The sequence below is a fragment of the Elephas maximus genome, chromosome 8 (genome assembly GCF_024166365.1).
Source record: "Elephas maximus indicus isolate mEleMax1 chromosome 8, mEleMax1 primary haplotype, whole genome shotgun sequence".
Lineage (NCBI taxonomy): Eukaryota > Metazoa > Chordata > Mammalia > Proboscidea > Elephantidae > Elephas > Elephas maximus.
This window is the reverse complement of record NC_064826.1, coordinates 16,484,634-16,504,309: the sequence shown is the minus strand read 5'-3', so window position 1 is coordinate 16,504,309 and position 19,676 is coordinate 16,484,634. Positions and strand designations below refer to the sequence as shown.

The window sequence follows — 19,676 nt, the reverse complement described above, 5'->3', positions numbered from 1 at the left end:
GGGGAGGGTGTGGTTGGAAAAAAAAAGGATAAGATGCACTTTATTTCCTTCTTGTGCTTTCTTTTGGTTTTCTGTGTTTTTCTTCTTTAAATTATATTGAGCTAGACATTTAAATCATGTGGTTTAACTTACAAATCTTTACTAATAAAAGTGTTTAATGATAGGAATTTTTTTCCTCACTGCTGTATATATCCCATAGATACCAATATGCAAGGTTTTCATTATCTTTTTTAAAAAATGGTCTTATTTCATTTTGTATTTTTTCTTTCACCCAGGTGTTTTTGATAGAAGAATTTTAGATTTAAATGTAAATGAGCCTTTTTGTGGGGTTTTTTTTTTTTAGTTTTTCCCTTGATACTTTCTGACTTTGATACATTATAACCAGAGAGTGTTATTTATAATGTTTTTACTTTATGGAACTTACTGATGTTTTCCTTGTGACTTAATATATGATGAGTTATTGTGAATGCTCTGTAAGTGATTGAGAAGAAGGTGGGTTCACTATGATTAAGTGTCGACCAACCAACCCGTTGGCCGCCGAGGTGATTCCGACTCCTAGTGATCCTATAGGACAGGGTAGAACTGCCCCACAGGGTTTTTGAGGAGCTCCTGGTGCGTTCAAACTGCTGATCTTTTGGTTAGCAGCCATAGCTCTTAACCACCATGCTACCAGGGTTTCCTTATTAGGTGCAGAGTTTGGTGTATGTCCCTAAGATCTGCCTCATTTAATTATGTTGTTTAGGTCTTCCATCTCCTGTCTTACTATTTGCGCTGTGCTGAAGTTTTCCGTTATTGGTGTTTTTCTGTCTGTCTCTCTGCACGTCATTAGTTTTTGCTTCAGAACGGTGGTTAGCGTGTTATTTGGTATATTAGTCATCATAAGTGTTATAGCTTCATCGTGACTGGGCTGTTGGTATTAAAAAATGCCCTACTTTGTCATGTTTAATGCCTTTGGCTGACATCCCTTTATCCATTCCTGTATTTCAGTCTCGCTAAATCAGTTTGTTTTAGATATATCTCTTATAGATAGCGTAGCGTTGGGTCATGCCTTGTGAGCCGAATTGAAAAGCCTTTGATTCATTGGATAAGTTAAATTCATTGATAATATATTGATGTGACTGTTGTGTTTTGACACAACTCTGTCATAATATTTTATTAATATGTGTATTATGTTACGTTTGTTTGCTTTCTGTACAAACGTATTTATTTTTTGCTCTTTATACTTTGTTTTGGTATTCAGGAAGGTTTATTTTTTGTGCTAGTGATTGTCTTTGTATAACTTTGAAATATACCTTTGTACATCTTTTAAAGAGGAGCCCTGGTGTCACAGTGGTTAAGGCACTCGGCTACTAACCAGAACGTCAGTGGTTGGAACCTATCAGCTGCTCTGTGGGAGAAAGATGTGGCAGTCGGCTTCAGTAAAGATTTACAGCCTTGGAAATCCTGTGAGGCAGTTCTACTTTGTCCTGTAGGGTCACTGTGAGTTGGAATCGACTCAGCGACAGTGGTTTTTTTTTTAGTATTTTTTAAAAATGCTTTTAGCCTTTTTTTTTTAATTATTATTTCACCTTTTACTCTGATTTATTCGTCTCCTATTGGTATCCTTTAATTCCCATCTAATGCCTATATATAATAATCAATAAACTTATTCTACTTTTCTCCTTCTCTCCCTGTTCTCCCATTTTTTACTTGCATTGCTTTTACTTTTCCACAACGTACTACTTTTATATAACTGTCTTCCACCCTTGTCCCCATCTTAACTACGTAAGATACTCATCAGTCTTTTTGCTCAAATTTTACAAGTCATCTCTTGGTTGGATGAAGCTTGGCATCTAATAGATTCCTCCACTTTTTCTATAGCCATGGTACTCAAAGAACAACTTTGGTGGGTATAAATTCCTTGTCACTAATTGACTTTTTTTTTTTTTAATACTGTTCCATTGTTGCTTTCCTTTATTTTTTAAAAATCTCTAATGCCAGCCTAAGTTTTTTGCCCTTGTAAGTTATTCGATCTTTTCCCCGTAAACATTTTCATTTGCAGCTATTTCGTGAAGTATCTCAGTGGATGAGGAGTTTGTGTAAACACAGCCACAGTGCCATTGTCACACTGCCACAAAATTAACAATATTTCTCTTATATTATTAAATACCCAGTCAGTGTTCATATTTCCAATTGCGTCATTTATATCAAAAATACATTTTTTTAAGAGTTTGTTTGAATCGGGATCCAATGAAGGTTCTTTCAAGTTTCTTTTAATCCATAGCGCCTCTCCCTCATTACCACCCATTTCTCTCTCTTTGAGGATTTTTTTTATCTTACAAGTTTAATAGTTTACCAGGATATGTCTTAGAGTTGATCGTTTTGGGTTAATTTTTCCAGCTACGCAATGGACTCTTTCATGTCATAGTTTCAAGATTTAAAAAAAAAAAAAATCTGGTTAGTTTTCTTGGTTTATAACTTTAAGTGTTAGTTCTGTTGCATTATTTTTTTTTTTCTTTATCTCTCCAGTGATATTTTTTTCCTTTACTTGTCTTCCATTTCTACTATTTCTCTTTGATCTTTTTATCTTTTTTATTATGTTTTTTAGTTCCCTGAATTTCCTCACTACCCTATAGAACATTTTCATTTGAGCCTATTCCCCCTTTGACATTTTATAATTTATTCTTCATGTCTGAGAGATAATTCTTTTTTTCTATATCCTTCCTGTATTTAATCAGTTCTCTTTTCACACTTTCCTGTTTTTTGCCCATATCTGTTCTTAGTTTTTAAATTTCTGATTCAAGGTGTTTTTTTACATCTCCAAATTTTTGTTTGTGTACTTAATTCTATTTGAAGTGTTGTCTTCTAGTTTTTTTGTGCTTCCTGGTTGTTTTGTTTTAGAGAGTTTTCCTCTGTTGATTTGTGTTTCATTTTCTGAATTTTTATAATACCCCTGGTTGAATCTGTTCAACATTTTTATGTTAATTTTTATAGTATTGGGGTGTTTTACAGGATTCTTAGTTCATTGGCTCCCTCTTCTGTCAGTACAGCAAAATCCGGATAGTTCGGTGAATATTTTTGTTTGTTTTGTTGGGAGGAGGGGGATGGTGTGTTCTCTGATTTTTGGCTCTTTTGTAGATTCCAGAATTTCCCTTTTGCTTCTTTTTTCCTTCAACACCCAATAGCCGAAGAGCTCCTCTCTTTCTTTTTGTCTTGTTTTCCCCCCAGAAGCTGCATGTTTCAAAACCGCCTTCAAATTGCGTCTACTTTTATGTCTCTTCCCTGTATTCCATGATGTCATCTTCTTGGATATTTTTTACTATTTGGAAATTTAGGGTGGACTTTGTCTTTCTGCGGATGATTTTAGGTCAACCTTAGGCTCATCATTAACCCCCTTCTTCTTTCTTCATTATAGTCTACCTTTGTTTGCAACAAAGCCTAGTGGCTGAGCAGGGTTGGGGCAGGCACATGGGTTTTCTCTTGCTGGGATTAGATTTTTTCCTTATATTTATGTACATTGGTTTTGAATTTTATGCAACTTCTGTTTTCAAGTTATGCTGAGGGCATGAGTTTTATGTAGTTTTATTTTGTTTTCATCTTGTTATTGTGTATTGTTTTTGGAGGAAATATTGGGAGATGGGAACCTAGGCAGCCACTGTTGTCTTAAGCAACCTGGAAGTTCCCAAAGCTGGAAGTTTTAAAAGTAACTTTTCACCTTTTTTTCGTGTGTACTGGTGTCACATTATCTCCTTTAATATGCACAACTCATGACAGATTATATTATCTCTACTTTGCAGATGAAGAAATTGAGGTTCAGCAAGTTTAGATGATTTGAAGGAGATCACACAACTGGAAAACGGTAGTGGTGATAATCAAATAGAAAATCGTATGACAGTCAGCTCTTGTTCCTTCCTCTGCATCATGGTGTCTCCCTGGCAATTACATACATCTTAGAAATACATACATTAGCAATGGATGGCAACTCAATACATTTTAGTGACTACCGATGCAAATAAGCCATCAGTTTGTTTGATCCTTGTCTCTTCTGTGATCCCCTCTCCCTCTTATGTTTTTAGTAGCCTCTCTTCTACTTCCTGCTCCTTGACCTTCAAAGTTAAGTCTTCCTTGGTCTAAATGAGATAATGTATGTCAAGTGCTGCCCTATGGGAAAATGATTCAATGGATGTTTTTTGTTTGTTTGTTTCCTCGTTTGCTCTTGTTCTAGTAGAGCCACCAACTCCATCTACCCCCCCCCCCAAGTAAACATACCATGATTCTCCCATCACCCACCTGTGGAAGGAATAGTGCATACTCATCCTTCTTCCACAGCTCACTGCAATGTGGGTTTCATCTGCCTCTGAATTGATACCACCCCTGTGCTGCAGACCAAGGGATAACCTTACCAGGAGGTGTGTAAGCTCCTAGCTTCTTATAAGGAAAGCCCCAGTAGTCCTTGTCAACACTGTTTTGCAGCCTCCTTTCGGGAGTGGGTTGTTTTATTGTCTGAAGTTTTCTTTAAAGTAATTTAATCTGCACCTTAGGGGTGCTTGGTTAACATTTTTGAAGTCCCTTAATCAGGAATCTACACACCAGGGGTAATTATTTAACATTTGAAAGAATCTAATCGGGATTCTTTACTCCAAAGGCAACCAGGCCTCAGATACTGCTCTCTTGGTCTGTACCAGTGGATGTACTGATTGGAATACGAATTGCTAGAAGTAATTCTTCATTGGTGAAATGAATGGTATTTAAAGTACGTAATTGACCAAGCCTCTATCTGGTTGAGGAAGGAGGCTAGGATTTGATGAGGCCAGCAGCCTAACACCCCAGGTCCAGAGCTCAACTTGGGCCTGTGCTGGCAGCCGTCAACGGAGGATTCTGTGGGCTCATCTGACTGGTGTGCAGCACCGTCACAAGCCACATCCTGCCTGCCTCTGCCCGCTCAGCCCATGGGAGCCACACTCTGACTCTACTCTCTGCATCTCTTGTCCATAGAGATGTCAGTCTGACTTTTGAGCCAGACTGTTTCTTTGTAATTTCTTAATTTATATTTTATCTGTAATTGTGTTTTGAGGAGATTGGATACTTCAAGAGTATGAATTTATAATGCTGCTTTTATCAGAAGTACAGGAGTTTTTTTTTAAGTGGTAACTTTCTGATTATTTGCTACTTGAGAATATTGTAACTACCCTGAGGCCAGGTTCCCATCTTTGGGGGCAGCATGGTAGATGTGTAATTCTTTTGATACTTTGGTAAGTATGCTTGGTAAATGTTTAAAGGCTCCCTTTCGTATTCTGTCGTATATTCTGTCTCTTAGAGGCAGACAGTTCTTATGACTACAGTATGTAGCTTAAATTATGTGTAGGTTGAAATCATATATATGAGTAAACTTTACACAGTTTATTTACCATGCGTAGTGCAAGGAATGACATTAACCTGGAGTTTTCATAGTAAACATTATAGTAATATACCCCCACATGTCTGTCAGTTTGTCATACTGTGGGGGCTTGTGTGTTGCAGTGATGCTTGTCTATGCCAAGAAATATGGAAGGCAGCTTCCTGGCTAACTGACTGGAAGAGATCCTTATTTATGCCTATTCCCAAGAAAGGTGATCCAACTGAATGCGGAAATTATAGAACAATATCATTGTTATCACACACAAGCAAAATTTTGGTGAAGATCATTCAAAAATGGCTGCAGCAGTACACAGACAGGGAACTGCCAGAAATTCAGGCTGGCTTCGGAAGAGGACATGGAACCAGGGATATCATTGCTGATGTCAGATGGATCCTGGCTGAAAGCAGAGAATACCAGAAGGATGTTTACCTGTGTTTTATTGACTGTGCAAAGGCATTCAACTGTGTGTGTCATAACAAATTATGGATAACATTGCGAAGAATGGGAATTCCAGAACAGTTAATTGTACTCATGAGGAACCTTTAAATAGATCAAGAGGCAGTTGTTCAGACAGAACAAGGGGATACTGATTGGTTTAAAGTCAGGAAAGGTGTGCGTCAGGGTTGTATTCTTTCACCATACTTATTCAATCTGTATGCTAAGCAAATAATCCAAGAAGCTGGACTATATGAAGAAGAAGAGGGCATCAGGATTGGAGGAAGACTCATTAACAAGCTGTGTTATGCAGATGACACAACCTTGCTTGCTGAAAGTGCAAAGGACTTGAAGCACTTACTAATGAAGATCAAAGACCACAGCCTTCAGTATGGATTGCACCTCAACATAAAGAAACCAAAAATCCTCACAACTGGACCAATGAGCAACACATCATGATGAATGGAGAAAAGGTTGAAGTTGTCAAAGATTTCATTTTACTTGGATCCACAGTCAACAGCCATGGAAGCAGCAGTCAAGAAATCAAAAGATGCATTGCACTGGGTAAATCTGCTGCAGAGGACCTCTTTAAAATGTCGAAAAGCAAAGATGTTACCTTGAAGACTAAGGTGCGCCTAATCCAAGCCATGGTATTTTCAATTGCATGATATTCATGTGAAAGCTGGACAATGAATAAGGAAGACTGAAGAAGAATTGACGCCTTTGAATTGTGATATTGGCGAAGAATATTGAATATACCATGGACTGCCAAAAGAACAAACAAATCTGTCTTAGAAGAAGTAAAGCCAGAATGCTCCTGAGAAGCAAGGGTGGTGATCCTGCGTCTTAAATACTTTGGACATGTTCAGGAGGGATCAGTCCCTGGAGAAGGACATCATGCTTGGCAAAGTACAGGGTCAGCAGAAAAGAGGAAGACCCTCAATGAGGTAGATTTGCACAGTGTCTGCAACAATGAGCTCAAGCATAACAAGGATTATAAGGATGGCACAGGACAGGCAGTGTTTCGTTCTGTTGTGCATAGGGTCCCTAGGGTTGCTATGAGTCAGAACCGACTTGACTGCATCTGACAACGACAACATTATAGTAATACTATACTGTAATTACTATAGTTATTTTACTATACTATAGTTGAGACCTTGGAGGCGCAGTGGTTAAGCATTTGACTGCTAACTAAAAGATCGGCAGTTCAGATCCACCAGCTGTTGCTTGGAAACCCTATGGGGCAGTTCTACTCTGTCCTGTAGGGTCACTATGAGTTGGAATCAACTCAACAGCAATGGGTTTTTTTTGTTAGTTTGTTTTTACTGTAATTACTAAGGTAATTATCCCTTTATATGTGTATTTATAAACAATAAAATAATGTACCTGATTTGATAGAAAGTTGAAGTGTGTTACCGGAAGCTTTATCTTGTGCAGTTAGGTGGGTGTATGTAGCAATGGCGTGTGTTACTAATCTTGACCTGACAAACATACTGAGAAAGAAGGGCAGCGACGGACTGGTCTAGATTGCTTTCTGTACTCAATAGAAGCCAGAAAAGTAGTTTTTAAAAATAAAATATTTAGCTGCAAAGATAGATTATTCATGTTGCTTATGATACATTTTTAAATGGCCTGTCTATAATATAGGCATATATTTGAGTAGATACAGGCCCTATAACAGAGAGATAGATTTAAACTAGTTGATAGAATTATAAAATCGTAGCGCTTAAAAGGATCTTAGATATTACCTAGCTAACTGTTTCATGAATCCTAGTCTTAAGCTCTCCTTCCATAATATTCCATATTTAGCTCCACCTACAGACATGATTTATATCCATTAAGGATATATATGTATCTACATCTACAGACTATGTGTGTAATAAGAAATACTTGGGGCGAGTAGGTTTTCAGTAGAAATAATTGATTAGAGGACATGAAAGTCTTTTAATACTTAGTAATATTCTGTCAATCAATAACAGTCCTCAAAACCAGGTTCCAGAAAGTGTCACTTGGTAACACCTTCAGAGCAGAAAAATCAGAGTTAAGAGAATTGGAAAAGGTAATATTTCTAATTTCTAAATGCTGTAAAACTTGCACATTGAGTACATATTGTTTTAATACAAATACCAGGGAGTGGTTTAGGGTTTATTAGTTTGGAAGTATGTACATTTTGTTTTAATGGTGATGTAAGGCCTTCCTGAATTTCATCTAAATGAATTTTATTTGAGGCTTTTTTCGTAAAGCTCCAGTAAGTCTTTCTGACCTCACAGGGTTTTTGTGATTATTAGAATAGTCTTCATGGTTGATTATATTATTCTTCTAAATTGCCTTTTAATTTTCAGCTGATGTAAGTGAAATAGATAATATAAATTAATTAATATTGGATCTGCTCAGTGTTTATGCTCTAGGAAATTTCAGGAGACAGACAGAAAGATAAGGTTCAAAACAAATGTTCCATGTGGGTTTGTGGCATTTTATCATACCTTGCTTATTTGTTGTTTTTTTAACGGGCTTGCTCTCATATTGGTGTGCATATAAATAGCTATATCCCATGTACTCTAGAAATTGATAGATTTAAACCACATACATCTCATCACTAAGTCACCCGTGTGGCAGAGAGCCGTGATGTTCCGGAGGCCTTTTGCACGTGTCCTGTTTGTGCCTCCTGTGTGCTCTTGTGTGAAGCGCATTTTGTCCCAGTGAAATTTCTATTACTTTCTTTCCTGCCTGAAGCTCTGCATATAGTTTTGCTTCATTTTTTTCTCCCTCTAACATGCTGAATTTAGGTGGTTCCTTGGCTGCTAAGTACTTTCCTCCCCTTGCTGTCGGGTAGGTTTGGCTGGATGGAGTATTTCTATGGCCTGAGGTTTCTAACTTCATGTATAGAACAGAACCAGTAACTGAAATCTCTGTTTTGTAATATCACGTTTGGGAATAGCAATGATTTTGTTTGGTTTGTCTTCAGAATTGTCATGTCATCTTTAGAGGCTTAAGGCTTCCTGGTTCTACTTTCAGTTTTACTGTGATTATTAAAAAAATATTAAATACCATATAATCAACTGCCTTCTACATTGCCAATAAAACTATATGGTTTTGGTCATTCTTTATGTACTTTTCTCCTGAGGCCTGATGAGTCTAAGTGAGACAGTACCAACACGATAGATATGTAGAGGATTTATTCACGTGAGAAGAAATCTGTGTAAGCAACTATGTAATGTGTGTCATTAAATGCTTTAGTTCATATTTAAGTGAATTTTATGAATTGGGAGCAGGGAAAAAACAGACTGGGAGAGTAGCCTACAGGGGATTCTGTGTCATCTGGCGTAGAGGTTTTGGAGACTTGTTACAGCAGTTCTGCAAGGATTTCTTCCATGTACTGGGATATTGGCATTCTTTCCTAAATAAACAGATTTCAGTACCATTGCAGTGGTGCTAGACAATCTAAGAGTGGGCTTGTTGTACAGGTGAGCTTGGATCTACTATAGAAGAATGCATTCATTCTTTCAAGATATCCAATGTTAAAAAAAAAAAAAAATCAGTTGTAGGTTTGAATAGCGGAGGAGAGGGAAGGACGGGGGAAAACTATAATCACTAGGGTCTCTCTGCAGAGCAAAAGTCTCCATTACTAGGGTCCATCTGCCGGCTTTTGTTCACTTTTGTTTTGCCTGTCTTAACCCAGCCACTTGGAAATTGAAAGAAGCTTTTAACCTGTTGTCCTTATGGTAGTTGTGAAACCCCTGAAACATATGAAAAATTTTGCATGTAGATGCATTGTTTTGAGGCAAAGGTCTGTGGTTTTCAGTAGATAATAGAGGTCTCAGATCACTCGCATCCCTTGAGGTTAAGAACCACTTTTTTCGGCTGTTACTTCCATTCATGCCAAATGGCTTGGATGAAAGCTTTAGCCTCTGTGGAGGCTTCTGACATGTAAAGTGACTTCTCAGAAAACTTCCATGGATTAGCAAGACCTGTCACCTATAGACAAGGATGCTGTAGTAGATCTATTTTTTTTTTTAATAAAGAAACAAGTTTTTTGTATTTATGAAATACATTTTCATTACTTTTTTCCTCAAAGTCATCTTACTACTTATACATGTTGTTTTTCCTTTATCTTTTATCTCTTTTATGATTTCTTGTATTAATTTTACCTTATTTGCCTTTTTTTCTGTATGTATTTATAATGTCTTTTTCTCCAGCTGCTTGTCCTCACCAACTGATTAATAGGAACTTGAGACTAGGATGTGGCTCTTCAGTACTCTCTTGCAGCACCCGGTATGGCATTCCCTGAACATGACGGTTTAATAAATGTTGTTAACTGACTCATTGCACAAATGGGGGTCTCCTGTGGAGATTTGCTTACCAATTTTTAATTGCTTTGCCTTTTATTGCTAACTGATGTGGATGACTTATAGGATGTAACTGTTAATTTGTGATTCTTGGATAGTTACTATGTAAATATAACTTAATTATACTTTAATTGGAAAATCTTTTCTGATTCCTTTAAGAGCGTAATCAAAGCAAGGATCCCACTTATGAGATCATCACTTTTTGCATTTTGTAGTGGAATCTGTGTTTGTTATTTTATTTTACAGTGAGGGAGATAAACCTGCAGGAGATCAAGGAGGATTTAGAGTTGGATCCAGAGGAAAACAGTACCCTCTTCATGGGCATCCTTATCAAGGGGCTGTCCAAACTGAAGAAGATCCCAGAGACAGTGAAGGCGATCAAAGAGCGCTTGGAGCAGGAGCTGAAGCAGATTGTGAAGAGGTCCACAACCCAGGTGGCCGACGGTGGCTACCAGAGAGGAGAGAACCTTACTGGGGAGAACCAGCCAAGGTAGGTAGGGGTGCAATGTATTATAACTATTTATTATATAATATCTTGGGTGGGGGAATAAGTAAATGTTATCTCTATTCATGTTGTTTTATTGAATTTAAGGTACTATAACCTATTGCCGTCGAGTCAATTCCAGTTCATAGTAACCCTATAGTAGAGAGTAGATGTTGTGATCTTTGTGGGAGCAAACCGCCACATCTTTCTCCCGAAGAGTGGCTAGTGGATTCGAACTGCTGACCTTTTGGTTAGCAGCTGAGCTCCCTAGGATACTGTAGCCCATACAAACTCAGAGTGGTGAAAACACTTAGACTAGACATTCTATAGCTGTCTGGTTTTTGATGCAGTTGAGTAGTTTAAAGCCTATAGTTCATACTGAGATAACAAAATTGAATGAAAAAATGTAGCAATTATTGAACATGTACTAAGTACTAAGCAGTGTTCAAGGCAATTTGTGTATATTATCTCATTTAATTCTTACTACAGCTTTATAAGCTAGATATTAGGACTTATATTTTACAGTTAAGGAGACTACTGGAACTCAGAGATTGAAGTATTTAGCTCAAGGTCACAGAACAAGTGGCTGGTCTTAGAGTTGATTATAAGTCTGATTGATTCTAAAGTCCAAGGTCTTTCTTCTGTCCCATGCTTTCTTCTTTAATGTGTGGTGATCCTAGCCAACAGTCAAATTATTCTCAGGAATTCTTGTATTTATTTAAAACAACTAATAGGATTTGGATTTCATAATTCTTGTTTCATGAGGAGAAAGCTGAAACTGTACTAAGACCTGTGGCTATCCTACATTGGAAGCTCACGTTTGCCAAACTACATTTTAGGATATCATAGACCAGTGTGTCGTCCAATAGTAGAACAAGGTATGTGACACTGGACTTTGCTGGAAAATCCAAGATCTGCTATAAAGGGGTCTCCATGGGAGAAAAAGATCCATGGAAACTATAGTTCCATATGAGAAGACAGGGCAAAGCACAGTATGTCTTCTCTTTTATTCAAGTGGCATGAGTTCCTGGGAGGTGACAGTGTGTAGAAGGGGTTGTAATTTCCTGTGACATCTTGATGACATGTTCGTTAATGAATTCTGCTGTTTGTACTTAGGGCCTTTTTTTTTTAAGAAAATAAACAAATTTAAGGAGAAATAATATTTGTTTATTCAGTGCAAACCCCCAGACTTCCTTTCAAATTAAAAAAAAAAAAAATTAATGTTATCTATTTAAGTAGTCTCTTTTCTTTTGTACATCTAAATAACCTTAAATTTAAATATATTTTAAAGCACTTCAACTCTTTTGAAATGTTTGAAAACAAATGTTTTAATGAGCATGGATTTTGGAGAGAAGCAGAGTTCACTTTGTGTCCCAGCTGTAAGGAAGGTAATACCTATCTTAAAAGGCTACTTGCTTTAACTGAGGTTGTATACTTACAGTGTTTAGTAGAATAGCACCAGTAAATACTATTCCATGCATGCATGCATACATAACCCAAAACCAAGCCCAGTGCTGTTGAGTTGATTCCGACTTACAGTGACCTTATAGAACAGAGTAGAATTGCCCCATAGGGTTTCCAAGCCTGTAGTCTATCTTTATGGAAGAAGATTGCCGCATCTTTCTCCCACAGAATGGCTCATGGATTCAAACCGCTGACCTTTTGGTCACCATCTGAGCTCTTTAACCATTGCACCACCAGGGCTCCTTCATGCATATGTAAATGTCATTAGTTGTCCTTGAGTGGGCTCTGACTCATGGCAACCTTATGCACAACAGAACAAAATGTTGCCCAGTCCTGCACTATTTGCATGATTGTTAGATCAAACAATGTTCTGTGTGACCCACAGGATTTTCACTGGCTAGTTTTCAGAAGTAGATTGCCGGGTGTTCTTCCTTCTCTGTCCCAGTCTGGATGCTTCACTGAAACCTGCCCACTGGGGGTGACCCTGCTAGGATTTGAAATAGTGGAGGCATAGCTTCCAGTATCATAGCAACATGCAAGCCCCTACAGCATTAACACCTGACAGATGGGTAAGGGACATACACATATGTACATACACACGTGTATATGTGCACATGTATGTATAAAGAAAACAAAAAATCCTCACAACTGGACCAGTAAGCAACATCATGAAAACAGAGAAGTCAAGGATTTCGTTTTAATTGGATCCACAATCAATGCCCATGGAAACAGCAGTCAGGAAATCAAAAGACGTATTGCATTGGGCAAATCTGTTGCACAAGACCTCTTTAAAGTGTTAAAAAGCAAAGACGTCACTTTGAGGACTAAGGTGCACCTGACCCAAGCTGTGGGATTTTCAATCGCCTCATATACGTGTGAAAGCTGGGCAGTGAATAAGGAAGACTGAAGAAGAATTGATGCCTTTGAATTCTGGCATTGACAAAGAATATTGAATATACCATGGACTGCCAGAAGAACGAACAAATATGTCTTGGAAGAAGTGCAGCCAGAATGCTCCTTAGAAGCGAGGATGGCGAAACTTTGTCGCATATACTTTGAGCATGTTATCAGGAGGGACCAGTCTGTGGAGAAGGGCATCATGTTTGGTAAATTGAGGGCCAGCGAAGAAGGGAAGACACTCAATGAGATGGATTGATGCAGTGGCTGCAACAACGGGCTGAAACACAGCAATGATTGTGAAGATGGTGCAGGATTGGGCATTGTTTCGTTCTGTTGCGCATAGGGGTCGCTATGAGTCGGAACCAGCTTGATGGCACCTAACAACTACAACAATATATGAAAACACATATTTATTTATTGTTAGTCCCTGTTGTTTGATCTCTCACGCTGTGAGCCAAAGAAGCTGAGGAATGATTCTAAATTGAACTTGCTTTTCTTCGTCCTTTGCTGGGTGCCTGGATTTCATTGAAGATGTTTTGACTCTTTGCTAACGAATACTCCAAAATTCTGGTTTGCTATTTGCCCTGTTGCTGCAAGTCCCTAGAAGAATACGCTGAACTTTCTTAGGGAAATAACATTACTAAAGTATATATTGGAAATAAAACGAAAGAGCACAGATCAATAACTTTCTGCAGATCTCATTACAGCACCCTTAAAAGCACTGTGTTTGTCACGGTATTTTGACCACTTCCTTCTCCATTCCTTCGGCTCCTTCCAGAATGCACAGGTGGAAATTAGGGTCTTGAAGTGGAAATTCAGCAGACTGCCCTAGGAAATAAGAAGTGTTTCTCTATGAGGAATGAGCCAGAGGGAGAGTTTTTTTCCCTTTAAGTTCCGTTTTTTGTCAGTATTTTAAAAAGCTTCAGCAGGCAGAGTGTATATTGGACACTGACAAGTGAACAAGCTGTTTGCCTTGGTTTCATGTTTGTAACTGATCCCATTTTATAAACCATACAACTCTGAAATTGTGCAGCAAAACTTTTTATTACCCGATAAAATACTACAGAGAAAAAGAAGTATTTGGAGTGAACCACTTTCTTTTGGAGATCAAAAATTAAACTCATGGGCTGGGATTCTCAGTGACTGATAATTTTGAGCCAGTCTCTGGTGGTTGTGTGTTTCATATAAAAAAAGAAGTCTAGACTTCAGGTGCTATCAAATGCTTTAAAATTCATCCAGTATTAATTTCCTTGTTAACTGTTTTAAATAATGATTCACATTGTTGGTTCTAGAGGTTTGAGATTTTAGAAGGAATAGTGTCAGATTGTCCCTTGAAGCTTGCATGGTGCTTGGTGTGCACTGAACTTTACTTGAGAGGGTGTTACTGGCTGGTATTTTAGAGAGAAGTAAAATGACAACCTTAGGCATTGTTTTGTTTACCAAATTCAAGGAATCTTACAGCTAAAGGTAGAAGAATGTGTTTCTTTAAGAAAGTTGGGCCATAGGCAAGAAGAACCCTGAACCTTCTCTCCCAAACATACATATTCTCTCCCCCACCCTCAGTGATATGGCCTAGTCCACAACATTAGCATTTAAATGCTACTTGGAGGCAAGATTCCAGTGCTGTGACTTTCCCGAAAAGTTTCATTGTTCAACATCATCTTATTAAATATATTCTGGTTGTGATGCATTGCCGGCCTGTTTTCATTCATCTTTATGTAAAGAGAATTAATGTTGTGTGCTATTTTTCTAGAAATGTACAAGGAATCTGGCTAGTGAATTCGGTCTCGCTTTTAATTCCTACAGAGCCAGGGTGCTTTTGCAGCCAGTTTTCAAAAATCATTTTGGTGATCCAATTATTAATTTATTTTATTTTTGATCTCCCAGATTATCTCTTGTCTATTTATAGGAGAAATAATTTTTCTTTTCTGTTCATTTGTAATCCAGCTAGTATCTATAAGCCACCAGTTACTATTAAAGGAAATTTCATCTACTGTTGTTGCCAATTTGATGAACATTAGGGTAACATGTGCCTTGCTAATCTGCCCGAACCACCTGCTACCCATAATTTCCCCAGAAAGGCGGGCAGTGTTGTCAACCTCAGATGGCCTAGGTGGCGTGCTGTCTCTGCAGCTCATAACCACTTTTTTCCAACTCCTGCTGCCTAATTGTTGATTCTCGTCCAAAATCTAACTTACGAGTATTTTCATGTCATTTTTGTTTCAAAGAAGCTGGAAGAAGTTCTCCAATATTTAACAAATAAGAAAAGCAGGAGGAATAGATGGAAGAAAGAGAAATGTCTCCTCAAAGGTGTGATACCTTGTCAAGAGTGTGGAAGAGAGCAGAATGTGAGAAAAGAAAAAGATTGGCATGCATGACTCTCCATCTATTTGAAAATGACCCTGTTTAAGTGTGAAGACAGAAAATCCACTGCTGGGTTAGATGCCGGAGGCCTGGTCTACTCTGGTAAAACTGTTGGTCATGAAGAGGGTGAAAAGGTTGAATGACTGCCAGAAGGACCTTTTTCCTTTTGGAAGGAGACCATTTCGGGAATGTTCTTTGACCTCTATTATCAATGAAGGAAGATTAACTTTCCAATATAAAAAGCAGAAGAAAACATTACATGTTTGCATTGTGATATTGAAGAAAGATTCATGGAAAACACTGGAAAGAAATATACGTTAATGCCTCAAGTAGTTGTGTTTGAGTAGTAAGGCTGTAATTTTTTTTCATTTTTATTTTATAACTGTCATATTGTTGTTAGGTGTCATCGAGTTGGTCCCAACTCATAGTGACCCTGTGTACAGCAGAACTGTCATGTTAAGTTATAGTAAAAATATATTATTTAAGAATTTTAATTATTACTCAAGTTATTTTAATCAAAAGATACCATTAAAAGCAAAAATACCTATTGGGAGAATGAACTTCCACGAAACTTAATTTAGTATTTGGAAAAATGTGATACCTTTTTGCAAATTAGCTGGATCGTGTTCATTAAGTTTCTTTTTATGATATATGAGAAGAGAGACCTCGTTTGCTTTGTTCAACACTGTATCTCTAGAATGTAGTGCAGTGCCCACCTGATTCGTAATAAATACTTGGGAAGATGAAAGAATGAATTTCACACGTACTGAATATCTGCTACGGGCCAGGCACTAGGCTCAAATGGTCCCCGTCCCCATGAAGTTTGAAGTCTAGAGGGGAAGAAAGGCATTAATTGGAGAACTTCAGGTGAATATGAACTGTAGTTTAGGGCTACAGAGGAAAAGCAAAGCGTGCCGTGAGAGCAGGTGACCAGGGGGACCTGACCTAGTCTGGGTAGGTGGGTGTCAGGTGTCTTTTTTCTTTTTTTTTAATAATAAAACAAGGGCAGCTTTGATTGTCATCTTGTACAGATTGTAGTCATCAAGCTCTGTTCCTTTGACGATGATGATGTTAGTTGCCCTCGAGTCGGCCCTGACTCGTGGCGACCTTATATATAGTCGAACAAAATGTTGCCGAGTCCTGTGTCATCTTCATGATCATTGGTATGTTTGAGTCCATTGCTGTAGCACTTACCATTTGTTCTTGTTGTGCAGTTAGCATGATGTTGGCATGTAAAATGTGCGATGAAAAGATTTTTTTTTTTTATCGTGCGTTAGGTGAAAGTTTTCAGAGCAAATTAGTTTCCCATTCGATAGTTTGTACATAAAGTGCTCCATGACGTTGGTTTCATTCTGCACAGTGTGTCAGCACCCTCCCCATTTCCATCCTAGGCTCTTCATTTACTGTTGTCTTCATTTTCTACCATCTCCTGCCTTGTAATTTTTGCTTTTGGGCAAATGTTGCCCTTTTGATATTGTATAATTGATTGCTCTAAGGAGCACGTTCCTCTCAGCTGTTATCGTTTATTTTATGGGCTTGTCTATGGTTTGGCTGAAAGGTGGTCTCCGGCTTCATCTCCAGTTCGGAAGGGTGTCTTAGGGCCATAGTCTTGGGGGTTCCTCCAGTCTCTGTCAGACCCGTAAGTCTGATCTTTTTTATGAATATGATTTTTTGTTCTACAGTTTTTCTCCTGCTCTGTCTGGGACGTGCAGCCAGGTTCTTGATGCACTGTCGGCAGAGTTTTTGCTGACTGCTGTGGATTGACCTGCAATGATTTTTGCCAATTTTTTTTTTTTTTAAGGGATAATACCAATTTTTAATGTCATTGGTAATGTTTGAGAGTTATTTCCTTGCCAATAGGTTGTATTGCCAACTTTTTTGATTTTTACCAATTGGATAGCTGAAAAGTAGTATTTCGAAGATGGTTTTGATGTCCATTTCTCTTATTATGAGTGAGGTTGAACTTCTTTTAGTTGGTTTGAAAATAACTTGTTACGATGCCTGGGGTTTGCTTCAAATAACCTGGAGTGAGAGTGGTTAGAGATGTAGATGAAACAAGATTGCCATAAAATGATTCTGAAGCCGGATGATACATAAAGAGCGGTTCATTATACTATCCTTTTTACTTTTTTACGTTTGAAATTTTCATTAATAAGTGTTCAAATAATGTGTATTTCTTTTTTATTAAACAATCTATTTTTCTGGTATTTCATTTGTCTCTTTCTTGAATTGCAGAGCTTTTTATATATTAAGGCAATCACTTCTTTTGTCTGGGTGTTATGTACCAATTTTCTCCCCAGTTTACTTCTTTTGACTTTGCTTATGATATAGCCATGTGGACATTTGTTTTTATTTTTATGAGGCCATATTTATTAATATTTTCTTTTATGCTTTCTAGGTTTTTAGTAAAGTTTAGAACTTTCTTACTGTGAGATTATAAATAAAATTTTCCAAACTTCCCTCTAGTACTTTTTTTTTTTTTTTTGGAGAAAACATTTTTAATACATCATAACAATGATAACAATACTAATAGCAAACATTTACAGAACACTTGATATGAGCTTTGCCAAAGTTCACTAAACACATTCCCATACACCACCATTATTATTGTGCCCATTGTACAGACGAGGAAGCCAAGAGGAAGAAAGGTAACGTGACTTGCCCAAGGGCATACAACAAGAGGGTAGAGGATGCAGACCTCAATCTCAGGCCATTAGGCTCCAGGGTCCATTCCTGTCTGCACTGTGCTCTGTTGCCTCTCTCTTGTCCCTTTTTTTTTTTTTTTTTTACTTTTATTAAGCTTCGAGTGAATGTTTACAAATCCAATCAGTCTGTCATATATAAGTTTACATACATCTCACTCCCTACTCCCACTTGCTCTCCCCCTCTGGAGTCAGCCCTTTCAGTCTCTCCTTTCGTGACAATTTTGCCGGCTTCCCTCTCTCTTTATCCTCCCATCCCCCCTCCAGACAAGAGTTGCCAACACAATCTCAAGTGTCCACCTGATATAATTAGCTCACTCTTCATCAGCATCTCTCTCCCACCAGCTGACCAGCCCCTTTCATGTCTGATGAGTTTCTTCAGGGATGGTTCCTGTCCTGTGCCAACAGAAGGTCTGGGGACCATGGCCTCCAGGATTCCTCTAGTCTCAGTCAGACCATTAAGTTTGGTCTTTTTATGAGAATTTGGGGTCTGTATCCCACTGATCTCCTGCTCCCTCAGGGGTCCTCTGCTGTGCTCCCTGTCAGGGCAGTCATCGATTGTGGCCGGGCACCAACTAGTTCTTCTGGTCTCAGGATGATGTAGGTTTCTGGTTCATGTGGCCCTCTCTGTCTCTTGGGCTCTTAATTGTCGTGTGGCCTTGGTGTTCTTCATTTTCCTTTGCTCCAGGTGGGTTGAGACCAATTGCTGCATCTTAGATGGCCGCTTGTTAGCATTTAAGACCCCAGATGCCACATTTCAAAGTGGGATGCAGAATGATTTCATACTAGAATTATTTTGCCAATTGACTTAGAAGTACCCGCAAACCATGTTCCCCAGACCCCCGCCCTTGCTCCGCTGACCTTTGAAGCATTCATTTTATCCCGGAAACTTCTTTGCTTTTGGTCCAGTCCAATTGAGCTGACCTTCCATGTATTGAGTGTTGTCTTTCCGTTCACCTAAAGCAGTTCTTATCTACTGATTAATCAATAAAAAACCCTCTCCCACCCTCCCTCCCTCCCCTCCTCGTAACCACAAAAGTATGTGTTCTTCTCAGGTTTACTGTTTCTCAAGATCTTATAATAGTGGTCTTATACAATATTTGTCCTTTTGCCTCTGACTCATTTCGCTCAGCATAATGCCTTCCAGGTTCCTCCATGTTATGAAATGTTTCAGAGATTCGTCACTGTTCTTTATCGATGCGTAGTATTCCATTGTGTGAATATACCTGAATTTATTTACCCATTCATCCGTTGATGGACACCTTGGTTGCTTCCAGCTTTTTGCTATTGTAAACAGAGCTGCAATAAACATGGGTGTGCATATATCTGTTTGTGTGAAGGCTCTTGTATCTCTAGGGTATATTCCGAGGAGTGGGATTTCTGGGTTGTATGGTAGTTCTATTTCTAACTGTTTAAGATAATGCCAGATAGATTTCCAAAGTGGTTGTACCATTTTACATTTCCACCAGCAGTGTATGAGAGTTCCAATCTCTCTGCAGCCTCTCCAACATTTATTATTTTGTGTTTTTTGGATTAATGCCAGCCTTGCTGGCGTGAGATGGAATCTCATCGTAGTTTTAATTTGCATTTCTCTAACGGCTAAT

The 19,676-nt window shown here is 38.3% G+C and overlaps 1 protein-coding gene across 4 annotated transcripts in view; it reads left to right on the top strand.

Moving 5' to 3' along the window:
* Positions 1-19,676, top strand: part of EXOC4 (exocyst complex component 4) — an 830,068-nt gene that overhangs the window by 92,108 nt on the left and 718,284 nt on the right. For all 4 annotated transcript variants that reach the window (XM_049894654.1, XM_049894656.1, XM_049894657.1 and 1 more), the window contains exon 6: positions 10,405-10,648. In XM_049894654.1, coding sequence (XP_049750611.1) covers positions 10,405-10,648 — 244 coding nt within the window. The remainder of the gene's footprint in view (positions 1-10,404; positions 10,649-19,676) is intronic.